This window comes from Schistocerca cancellata, chromosome 7 (assembly GCF_023864275.1).
Source record: "Schistocerca cancellata isolate TAMUIC-IGC-003103 chromosome 7, iqSchCanc2.1, whole genome shotgun sequence".
In the NCBI taxonomy this organism is placed as follows: domain Eukaryota; kingdom Metazoa; phylum Arthropoda; class Insecta; order Orthoptera; family Acrididae; genus Schistocerca; species Schistocerca cancellata.
The window spans coordinates 185,759,762-185,771,887 of record NC_064632.1 but is presented as its reverse complement, the minus strand read 5'-3'; the positions used below and the strand labels follow the sequence as shown (position 1 = coordinate 185,771,887).

The 12,126-nt window shown below is 44.5% G+C and overlaps 1 protein-coding gene across 1 annotated transcript in view; it reads left to right on the top strand.

The window, feature by feature from the left end:
* The window catches only part of LOC126091964 (pancreatic triacylglycerol lipase-like), a 271,059-nt gene that overhangs the window by 142,004 nt on the left and 116,929 nt on the right, over nucleotides 1–12,126 (top strand). Inside the window, exon 4 of the mRNA XM_049907315.1 lies at nucleotides 10,808–10,944. Within this exon, the coding sequence (XP_049763272.1) occupies nucleotides 10,808–10,944 (137 nt within the window). The remainder of the gene's footprint in view (nucleotides 1–10,807; nucleotides 10,945–12,126) is intronic.

Genomic DNA, 12,126 nt, shown 5'->3' with positions numbered 1-12,126 from the left:
GGCCGTGTCTAGCGCTCTACTCGCTAGACCACCGTGGCCTCGAAAAATAATTAAGGAATTTAAAATCAACATTCTTTTAATTATTGTTTTAGTTATTAATTTTCGCTTCCTTTTATAAAGGAAGGCAAATGTTATTGAAACTACAGTAGCGTTTTTGAACATACTCTTACTCGTATTTCGACGGTTTTTCTGATTCCACTTTGATCATTCAAGTGTTTCCGTTAAATCGAGCTCTGAACTATTTGAATTTTTTGTTAGATCCCGAGTTCGAGATATCGAGACTGGACTGTAGGTCGTAGTTTGAAGGCGATCATCAATAACTGAAGATATTTGGTAATTAGTAAATTCTGTAGCATCAATCTCGATTTGTTTGCTGTACGTCATAAGACTAAGAGGTGTATCATAAAATTTTAATCATCTCTTCGAACAAATTGAATTAAATGATTAGTTTTTTTTGTTTTCTGGCAGGCACATTGGAACAAACCTGCTTCCTCCTGCACAAGCGTCTTCTGTTCTTCTCTGTAGCTGTGCTGGCTCCAAGTTAGTTCTACCAACGGTCAAGGAGGTGTGACAATAAAGTAATGAGACTGAAGTGAAAAAAATGTTGCTTACCGTTTTAGTCAAGTTTCGTGTTGTCTCCTTCAAAGTGGTTCCCTTCTGACTGCACACACTTTTTCCAGCGCTTCTGCCATTGATGGTAAGATTTCTGCAACTCATCTTCTGTAATATCCTCCAAGACCCTCGTCACAGCTTTTTGGAAATCTTGTGTTGTTTGAAAATTGTGTCCCTTGACCGCCGTTTTGACTCTTGGAAATAGAAAAAAGTCGCATGGAGCGATATCTGATGAATAAGGTGGCTGTGGTAGTATTGAAATTTGTTTGAGGTTAAAAGTTGCTGTACTGACAGAGCAGTATGGGGACCATTTATGCACAAATCTTTCTCATACCAAGATCTTCAGTTATTATTAGATGAACCGTTTCTCGATTGATGTTCAGTTCCTCTGCAATCATTTTCATGGATAATCTTCGATCATATCGTACGAGTTCTCGCACCCTGGCCAAGTTGACATCCTTCCATGAGGTTGATGGTCGTTCACTGCGGTCTTCATCTTCAACATTTGTTCTGCCTTCACTAAACATTTTATGCCAACGAAAAACTTGAGCTCTTGACATAACCACCTCTCCAAAAGCCTTCTGAAGCTTACTGTAAGTTGTTGTCGCGTTTTCACCCAATTTAATGCAAAAAGAAATGGGATACCGTTGCGCAATATTATGCGGTTCCATTTCCATGACGAGAGACACAAACACATGTTAACTTATTACAGCACAACTCACGACTGAGCAGTTGCATCGATGTGCCACTTGGACTAGAAGCAGCAGACCAAGGTCAAAGATGTTGTGCCTCTGTAAGCCTGCAGGGTTGCCACGTCTTGCAAAGAAAATAAGTCTCATTACTTTATTGTCGCACCTCATATTGCAATATTGTGGTCGACACCAGAGGTGTCTCTGACAGTCTCTGGTCTCACATGTAGTTCGAACTAAAGGAAAGCCGATTGCTGCCTAGAGCAGTAGTTCCTAAACTGTTAAATGGTCGTAGTGCAGTAACACAACACAACCCAGTAGTTCAGAACGGTTCGCATGTGGCAAAAATTTAATGTGTCAGTTTATGATATCACTGTCCTCATATGCATTTGAGGTATTCTAAACAATTAAAATAGTGCACAAAAATAATCCGTAAGTCTGTCAACACGCTCTCCTAACCAGTCATTGGTGACAGAAGTCAATAATCACTCTGTTCCTCTAGTAATATCTCTCTCGGAATTAATTAGTAATTATTGTTGTAGAAGTCATGAATTAAACTCACGAAAACGAACTGTATGCAGTATATACAAATATTTCAGAATGTTTGCTATCAGACTGCGGCACATTGTTCCCGACAAAAGACGTAGGTGTTGCTCGTTTTACTCTCATCCACAGATTGCTTGACCTTAGATGTGCTACGTCTGTATATAGTTTCGCCTATGAATAGTATGTTTTACACTACTCACTATTGAAGGCAGCCATCTTACATAAAATATTTTATGACCCTCAAAATATTGAACTTTCTAATCAGTGTATTAATTAACAAATGCTGCACATCAAATGAAACATAAAAAATACGGGGTGTAAACGGTATAAGGCTCCAAAATTATACAGCTGGCACATCTCGCAATGCTTGACAAAAAAGTCTAGTAACATGTTTGCGTATTTCCTACGGTTGTCCCAGAAAAAAACAGTTCGTCTCAGGATAATGGTTTTGGAAAAGTAGATACTTGGCCGTGCACGTACGTAAGCAATCGGTTCCTGTTACTGCCCGCTGCGCGTATTGACATCGCGAGCGTAAATCGTAAACACATTGGCAACTGCGGCCTCAGTGGTTGCGTCATTGTAATACATCGAACGACGACAGTAGGCGAGTAACCTGTGCAGATGTTATTGCAAACTCTGTTAACCGTTAGGATGGAAAGGAAATTTACTATAGCTGAACTATGCGCTATGCATTTAATTTATGGCGGGGCAAAAGGTGTTGCGAGGGCAGCTGTACGAATTTATCGAGAACGCTTCCCACAACGCAACGACGACTTCCTGCACGAAAGGTTTGTGTCATTGTAATTCTCTACTTGCATGCGATATTATGCATTTACATATAAATAAACTACAGTAGTTATCTGCACCTTTGTAAATTTTCGTCCGTATGCGAAACGTATCTTCTGTTCTGATATGCTTTCCGTTTTTGTTACATCATGACAGAATACAACTGACGAGTACGTATTTAATTTCCTTAGATTGAGAGATACTGGCTCTTTACTGCCCCACGCAGAAGGCAGAGGCCCACAACGCGCCGATCGTACATTGGAAGCTGAGGAAAGGATTCTGGACCGCATCCAGGAGGATCCTTCTCAGAGTACTAGAAGCATCGCCCGCCACGTGGGTGTATCGCACACTGTCGTTCATCGCACTTTCCAAGAGGAGCGTCTGCGTCAACGCGTACAAGCATTGGAAGAACAAGATTTCCCTCCACGACATGAATTCTCAGAGTGGTTTTTGTTACACAGTGCGCAACATGATTTTGTCAACAAAATACTCGTCACAAATGAAGCGTGTTTCACTCGCGAAGGAATAACTAATTTCCATAACATGCACACGTGGAGTGTACACAATCCTCGCCACGTAGTGGCAACACATTTTCAGCGACGATTTTCCGTAAATGTGTGGGCGGGTATGCTCGATAATTACATTATTGGGCCCTATGTTTTACCTGCACGTTTGACTGGTAACTATTACCGAACGTCTCTAGAGGAAACATTGTTACCAACGTTGTTAGAAGACATTCCGTTAGGCATACGTCATAACATGTGGGTCCTCCACGATGGTGCTCCACCCCACGTTGGTCACAGAGTACGCAGATTTTTGGATAGTCGATTTCCAGGACGATGGATCGGGCGTTCGGGTCCACGTCGATGGCCAGCACGCAGCCCTGATTTAAAACTACTGGATTTTTACTTTTGGGGCCATATGAAGGAACTTGTTTATGCTGAGCCAGTAAATAATGTGGACGAATTGACGCAGAAGATTTTAGATGCTGCCAATACCGTAACGGCCAATGTGCATGTGTGTGAACGAGTGCGACGAAACTGGGTTCGCCGTAATGAAGCATGTGTAGAAGCGAAAGAACATTTATTGTAGTATTGGTGTAAGAGGAAACGAAGTAATGGGTTTTCTTTTCGTTACGATGTTGTTGTACAGAAGGAAAATAATGTGAATTTAGTATTCGTTATGGCATTGCCGTAAAAAGGTGAAACAATTGATTGTAATTAATGCACAACTATCTACTTGGTGATTGACTGAATTTGTACTAATGGAAATACATTGTGTTTGATATTAGCTTGTCATTACTACTAGGACCTTCGTTATCAACTTGTTGAGAAACAGACTGGCTGTATTCAATTCACGTAAAGCGAATTACACATTCTTGACAACCCAAAAACCGTTTACATTCCTTTTTTGGGTACCACCTGATTATCACACCACGTCGTTGTACACGTCTAATGATTTCAAACCTTTGGTCGGCTCGTTGCCTTTCTCTGGCCGCCACGTCATTGTAGGCTCTGAGCACTATGGGACTTAACATCTATGGTCATCAGTCCCCTAGAACTTAGAACTACTTAAACCTAACTAACCTAAGGACAGCACACAACACCCAGTCATCACGAGGCAGAGAAAATACCTGACCCCGCCGGGAATCGAACCCGGGAACCCGGACGTCATTGTAAGCAATAAGCTCGGTACGCCGTGTACTGTCGGTTGACTACGTAAATAGAAATGCGTATACTATCCATCCTACGAACATTAGGTTTTAATAATACAAAAATAAAGTACATGATACAAGAAAATGTCATTAGACTTTTTTGTCAAGAACACCGAGATGTACCATCTGTATAATTTTGGCGCCTTATACCGTTTACACCCTGTATATCAACGAAATTATAATTCCAAAGTTCAGAATCTAACAGTAATTCGTAGCTGAAGTTAGCAATGGTCTAAAGCTTTAATGTTAATTAATTCGAAAGATAATTAGTTTCAGACAATTTTAGATCCCTTAGGGAAAAGTCGGAGAGATGTACTTTTAAATGACAAGCGTTAATATGCTGAAATACGTTTCCTACTGCTCACTAAATATGTCGTGTCGTACTGTATTAACCTTTTCAGTTAACAATAATTCATAATAACGAAGTTTCTGAGTTAATTAGTAAGATCACTGCAACAATATTAGCAAGTAGTACATAAAGAGCAATGAAATTCAATGGGATTAAGTTTATTTATGAGTCTGAAATCACTATGAACTCACTGGGTACTAGGTACACTATCACATTGTCATTATAATAGTCTAGGAAAAAATTTAGAAAATCTAGGGAGGCCAAAAAACATAGCAGATGAGACTGGATACTCAACTTGCTTCGTCTCAATGTGTCCGCAATCCTGGTACACGTTGAATGCTTAGCGTCACAGTGTCGCACTACCGCGCTAGGAGCACCAAAACGAAATGTTCAGCGCAGTGAGAACGTGTGAGTGTCGTGAGATGATGATTATTCTGCATTTGAAGGAGAATAACACTGCAACAATCCATGGTGGAAGTGCATGGCAACAATGCGCCCTCAAACGACGCAGAGGTCATGTGACACCGAAGAATCCAGAGAGGACAAATGCCTCAGAATGGTGAAGAACAAAGTCGATGACCATCCTCTGTGTGTACCTGTAAATCAGAAGAGACGTGGGGATCCTGGTGCTCGAAAACCACAGCATCACAGTCGAGGCGAAACTACGAGTAGAAAAGCTGGAAAAGAAGTCATGGGCTACTTTTACCATCTCTGTGTTTCGCAAATGATCGCACCCATTCAAAACGTCTGCCGAAGTGAGGCAGCTGCGGACATGCTGCAGCTGTATCAGGACAATCCAGATGATTTATTCTGCCCCCTGATTAGAATGAGAGTTATTGGTGTATTACTCTGACATCGAGACAAAGGAGCAAAGAGAGCAGCGGAAACAGGTGGATTCGCCACCGCTGGAAAGGGCAAAGACCCCACCATCATTGGGCAAGCTGATGCTTAGTATGTTTTGAGGCTGTCATAGTATGGTGCCAACAGCTTAGTGGGAAACCGTGAGCTTCACGACAATGCTCCACTCCTTTCAGCCCAGGCCAGTCACACATGCTGCTTTTTTGGACTGTCAAATATGGCCTCACCACCCTATATTCTCCTAACATGGCACCAAGTTACTTCTTCTTTTTGCTGGGATCAGAAAACCATTGCGTGGCAGACATTTGCAGAATGAGGAGTTGGAACTATTTCTTAATCAACCAAATTGTAGACTTCTACAACAAGTTCTCCGCCAGGTCATCCATTGTTCATGAAATGTGTCACATTGGAGGGTGAATGTGCAGAGGAAGACTAACAGCATCACCAAGTTTTCATTTTTCCCAGGAGATGATAACAGCTTAATGTCTGTCCATGGGCATCCTCAGAAATTTATCCATGGGTGGAAGGGGGATTTTTCCCAGGAGATAATAACAGCTTAATGTCTGTCCATGGGCATCCTCAGAAATTTATCCATGGGTGGAAGGGGGTGACGGGGAGAGACTAAAATTGTCATTTTGGTTATAAATGAGTTGGTCACTTTCGAGATTTGGCATACCATAAGGCCTACATTTTATGGGTGACACAGAAAAGTCCATACATTCCAGATATCTCTGTAACGAATATAATGAATAAGAACTCTGTATTCCAAGAGGGAGTGCGGAGGGCGGGAGAGGGTGCAAGTGCCCTCTTGCACCCATCCCCACCCCCACCTTTTCTCCTTGCAGATGCTAATGTGTCCGTTGTAAACTGCTCGTCCCCTACCTTTGAGCTGATCCGTTTTCATGAAACTTCTCACTACGTATAGGCGGTTAGAGGTAAAGAAGAAAAAAACGGTTAATCACTAATACAATGCAAGAAATATTTGTTTGTAGTACAGCGTGTGGCAAAAAACACTGTCTGTTTTAATTCGTCTCTAAAAGTGAAATGATATTATTGGTAACACTGATAGTTTGTTGTATGTTTCAGGTAGGTGCACCATTTGCCGAGATGGGATGCTGGAGTGGGCCCGAACGTGCTGTGGCTGTCAAGCCTATTACAAAAACGGTGACTGTGTTGCTGCTGCTATACGGGATTACCGTCGTCATTGCACCCTCCGAGGAAACTATCCTGTACCAGCGGCACAAGCAATCAGGTTCTGGGTGAAAAGCTTTGAAGTAACAGGAACTGCACTTAAGCTGAAATCTCCAGGCAGGTTCAGAAGTTGTTCCCAGGAACGAATAGAGGAAGTGGAAAATGTTGTAACCAACAGTCAAAGCGTACCGTGAGACAGGCTGCGGCAGTTGTGGGAATGTCCAGTCGTAGTGTGCACAGAATTTTATGGAATAACTTACAGTTGCAGCCGTACAAGGTACAGGCTTTAGCAACACTTTAATCATAAGTGAATTACTGCTTGTTGAATTGTTGACTAAAATTTGGGACAATTAAGGATTCTTAAATTTTCTATGAGTGAATGACAAGGCACATTTTCATATCAGTGGTTATCTGAACAAACGAAACTGCTGTTACTGGTACGAGGATAATCCTCACTAACTCCATCAACGCCCCTTGTGTAGTGTATGGTGTATTAAACTGGGGACCTTGAAACGACGGAGAGGCTTCATACCTGCCGTAGCCCTCAGTAATTCACAGCCTCACAACAGTCCACTCACCCCACCGCTGCCCCACACCGAACCCAGGATTATTGTGCGGTTCGGTCCACAGCAACCCCCCCCCCCCCCCCCTTGCACCCCACCGGGAACGTCTCATACCAGACGAGTGTAACCCCAAATTTTTGCATGGTAGAGTAATTATGGTGCACACGTACGTGGAGACAGTGTTTGCGTAGCAATCCCCGACATAGTGTAACTGAGGCGGAATAAGGGGAACCAGCCCGCATTCGCCGAGGCATATGGAAAACCGCCTTAAAAACCATCCCACACTGGCGGGCACACCGGACCTCAACACAAGTCCGCCGGGCGGATTCGTGCCGGTGACCGGCACGCCTTCCCGCTCGGGAAGCAGCGCGTTAGACCGCGCGGCTAGCCGGGCGGGCTATCCGAATGTCAGTGTGGTGCGCTGTTGCTCCAGTGGGCATAATTGGCTCTTTCTTTTCTGAGCAACCACAATCGCATCTCAACGGCAAGCTGCCATTGTTGATGCATTCCGCGCAACTCAACTTGAACAGTTTCCTACAAATGAGTATTGGTTTGAGCGTGTGGTGCTACCTCTAATGGTGGCCAAATTTCAGTGACAGCAGTGTGCAGTGTGTTTAGCAACCACATGACTTCGAGGAACGGGGACATTTTGTGGCTCCCCAGATCTGCCGTCTTATCGGTCTGTCATTGCTTCCTTTGAGGGTTCCTGAAACAGTGTTTATGCTAGACGTGCACACGTAACTGCGAAATTGAAAGACACCATTGGTGAAGAAATCAGAAACATTCCTATACAAATGCTACAACGAAAGTACCGGGGACGATTTAAACCGCAGATTGTCATCGTGTCAACGTACCAATGGTGGCCATCTACCAAACATAATTTTCAAGACTTGAACAGTGCATGAAATGGGAATACCTAAGGGTTTCGTTGTTGTGATTGAAACCCCTGGCCTGTTTCGCTATATGTCACTATATGCGAAGTGGCCTGTTTTTCTACCAGGCCCTGCAGATAGAAAGCAGATTGTTTTCTGACCGACCTTGTAGTCTACTTTTTAGGGTTCGGTATCTCAGTCGTTAAAAACTGAACCATTATAGGATCACTTTGTTTTCAATTTGTCTGTCTGTCTGTGGTTCTGTTAAGATCACTTTTCTCAGGAACGGGTAGAGGTATCAAGTTGAAATTTATGTCACGTACTAAGTTGTACGGTCCCTTGGTGGTGTGAAAAATGTAAGTTTCTAAGTCAATGCAGTCAAAAGAGACGGCCATTTATGTCACATACTTGGATACTCGTAAACTCACTCATGAGAACCTATGCAGGGTGAACATGAATAAAACCGACTAACTACAGGGACGGATTCGTGACTGGTAATGGAGGAAAAAATGACCTCTGAACATATGTCTGGAAATGAACGGCGTGCGTGCAACGACAGCAAATCGTCCTGCAACACAATAGAGAGCTGATCGCATCCGCGTCACAACAGACGTTCAAAGCGTCCTCCATGGGATTGAACGTGATAGGGATAGTAGCGGTTGTCATTCTGGATACACATACACCATGTTGGTAGGCCACTTTTCTGGAGCTTGTACTAGGGTTTGTCTCAATATCCTGTACAACTATGCCCTCCAAATCTGGTGTACGCACAGTCCGCTGCGTCCCTACACGTTTGTCTGACTGAAAGGACCCATGATCACACAAGCGCCGAAAAAAGGCTTCAAATGTTATGTAATGTGGTTGATGCCCGCCGGGGTACTCGCTTTGATATACACTACTGGCCATTACAATTGCTGCACCAAGAAGAATTGCAGATGATAAACGTGTATTCATTGGACAAATATATTACACTAGAACTGACATGTGATTACATTTTCACGCAATTTGGGTGCATAGATCCTGAGAAATCAGTACCCAGAACAACCACCTCTGGCCGTAATAAAGGCCTTGATACGCCTGGGCATTGAGTCAAACAGAGCTTGGATGTTGTGTTCAGGTACAGCTGCCCATGCAGCTTCAACACGATACCACAGTTCATCAAGAGTAGTGACTGGCGTATTGTGACGAGCCAGTTTCTCGGCCGCCATTGATCAGACGTTTTCAGTTGATGAGAGATCTGGAGAATGTGCTGGCCAGGGCAGCAGTCGAACACTTTCTATATCCAGAAAGGCCCGTACAGGACCGACAACATGCTGTCGTGCATTATCCTGCTGAAATGTAGGTAATATGCCAGTATGGAGATGACGAATGCACGCTTCCAATGTGCGTTCACCACGATGTCACCAAACACGGATGCGACCATCATGATGCTGTAAACAATACCTGGATTCATCCGAAAAAATGACGTTTTGCCATTCGTGCACCCAGGTTCGTCGTTGAGTACATCATCGCAGGCGCTCCTGACTGTGATGCAACGTCAAGGGTAACCGCAGCCATGGTCTCCGAGCTGATAGTCCATGCTGCTGCAAACGTCGTCGAACTGTTCGTGCAGATGGTTGTTGTCTTGCAAACGTCCCCATCTGTTGACTCAGGGATCGAGACGTGACTACACGATCCGTTACAGCCATGCGGATAAGATGCCAGTCATCTAGACTGCTAGTGATACGAGGCCATTGGGATCCAGCACGGCGTTCCGTATTACCCTCCTGAACCCACCGATTCCATATTCTGCTAACAGTCATTCATCTCGACCAACGGGAGCAGCAATGTCGCGATACGATAAACCGCAATCGCGATAGTCTACAATCCGACCTTTATCAAAGTCGGAAACGTGATGGTACGCATTTCTCCTCCTTACACGAGGCATCACAACAACGTTTCACCAGGCAACGCCGGTCAACTGATGTTTGTATATGAGAAATCGGTTGGAAACTTTCGTCATGTCAGCACGTTGTAGGTGTCGCCACCGGCGCCAACCTTGTGTGAATGCTCTGAAAAGCTAATCATTTGCATATCACAGCATCTTCTCCCTGTCGGTTAAATTTCACGTCTGTAGCTCGTCATCTTCGTGGTGTAGCAATTTTAATGGCCAGTAGTGTAGCGGTGCTGCCTCTCGGCCGTTTCCATCTGTTTGTCCTGACAAACGCCATCTCGGCTTGTTCCTGACGTGAATACCGGACTATTCTGATGCTTACAGTATGCTGTGTCAGTCACACAGCCTGAAATACACAAGGAACACACGGCACGAGGTCAGAGGATCTGCCACTCGTCAGTGCCATTACGTGGCATAGATGCATTTCTGGACACATGTTCGTAGGGCCTTTTCTCCTCCATTTCCAGTCAGGAATCTGTCCCTGCAGCTTGTCGGTTTTATTACTGATCACCCTGTAGATGACCTGTATAGATACAATAATGCAATTTGTATGGGACCGTTAGGGCGCGAGTCCTTCTCGCGCTTGTGCTTTTTTTGCATGTACACACTCATGTTACCTCGGAATCCTTCCTGATGCTATCTTTTGCCCTACATAAGTGGAGAAAACAGCTGACGTGTTGTCTGTTGTGTGCAGCATACCTGCGCGCGGGTGGTCTGAACGTGCTGGTGGTGGACTGGGGCTACCTGGCGCCGTCGCCTTGCTACCTGGCCGCCGTGCTCAACACGCTGCACGCCGGACGCTGCCTCGCCGCCATGCTGCAGCGGCTCCAGGTGCGTCACCACACACTCTGCCTGGGGTACAGCGGGTTAATAATGGGAACACAAAAAACACATTATGTTACCATTCCTGATAGGTGTAGGAAAGCCGGTGTCACTCAGAACAGCTTCTAGTCGTTTCAGAATGGAAAAATACAGGTCCCGAATGGCTTTAGAGGGTGTCTAAGTCTTTCTGCAAGATACTGGCAAGTTCAGGTAACGATTATGGAGGTAGATACTTTCTCTCCAAAGTAGACCACCAAGGCTCAATAAAGTTAGATCTGGTGACTATGGAAGTCAGGAGAGATGCGAAATCCAAATTCGTGCTCGTCCTAGACGATTCCAGCTGTGAAAAGAGGGGCCCTGCTGACTCGGTACACAGCATCACCATTGGGGAACGAACACTGTACCTTGGGGCCTTATCAGCCAAAAATGGTCACATAATCCTTGTCAGTAACATTCTCCTCACTAACGATGGTCCCCATGGAACACCATGATGTGGCTGCCTGCATCATTCCCGAATCCCTGTCACGTTTCACTCTTGGGTCGGAATCGCAGCCAGAAGTTTGAGAGAGTGTGAAACGCCGGTTAGGTTAGTTAGGTTTAAGTAGCTCTAAGTTCTAGAGGACTGATGACCTCAGAAGTTAAGTCCCATAGTGCTCAGAGCCATTTAACCATTTTTTGAGTGTGAAACATGACTCATCCCACCAAATGACTTTCTTCCATTCTCCATAGCCCAGATCTTATGGCTTCTGCACCACATTTTCCTGATATGGACGTTTGCATCAGTGATGTGTGGTTTTGGAATTCCAGATCACCCTGTAGTTCCCTACTTATGGAGCTCCCTTAGTGTTGTGGTGCTGACAGCGTTCGTGAGTGCAACATTCGGTTCTACGGTGATTTTTGCACTGTCGTCCTCTAATTTTCCTCAGAATCCTCTTCAGTCACCGGCAGTTACGATCACCCCCAAAAAAAACAAATAAAAGAATACACACACACACACACACACACACACACACACACACACTCACACACACTCACACACACACTCACACACACTCACACTCACACACTCACACACACACACACACACACACACACACACACACACACACACAGACATGAACATTCGTCCGTGTTGCGTCTTATCAGACGACGTGTCTCCGGTTACACTTTATGTGGTGTAGATCTCTGATA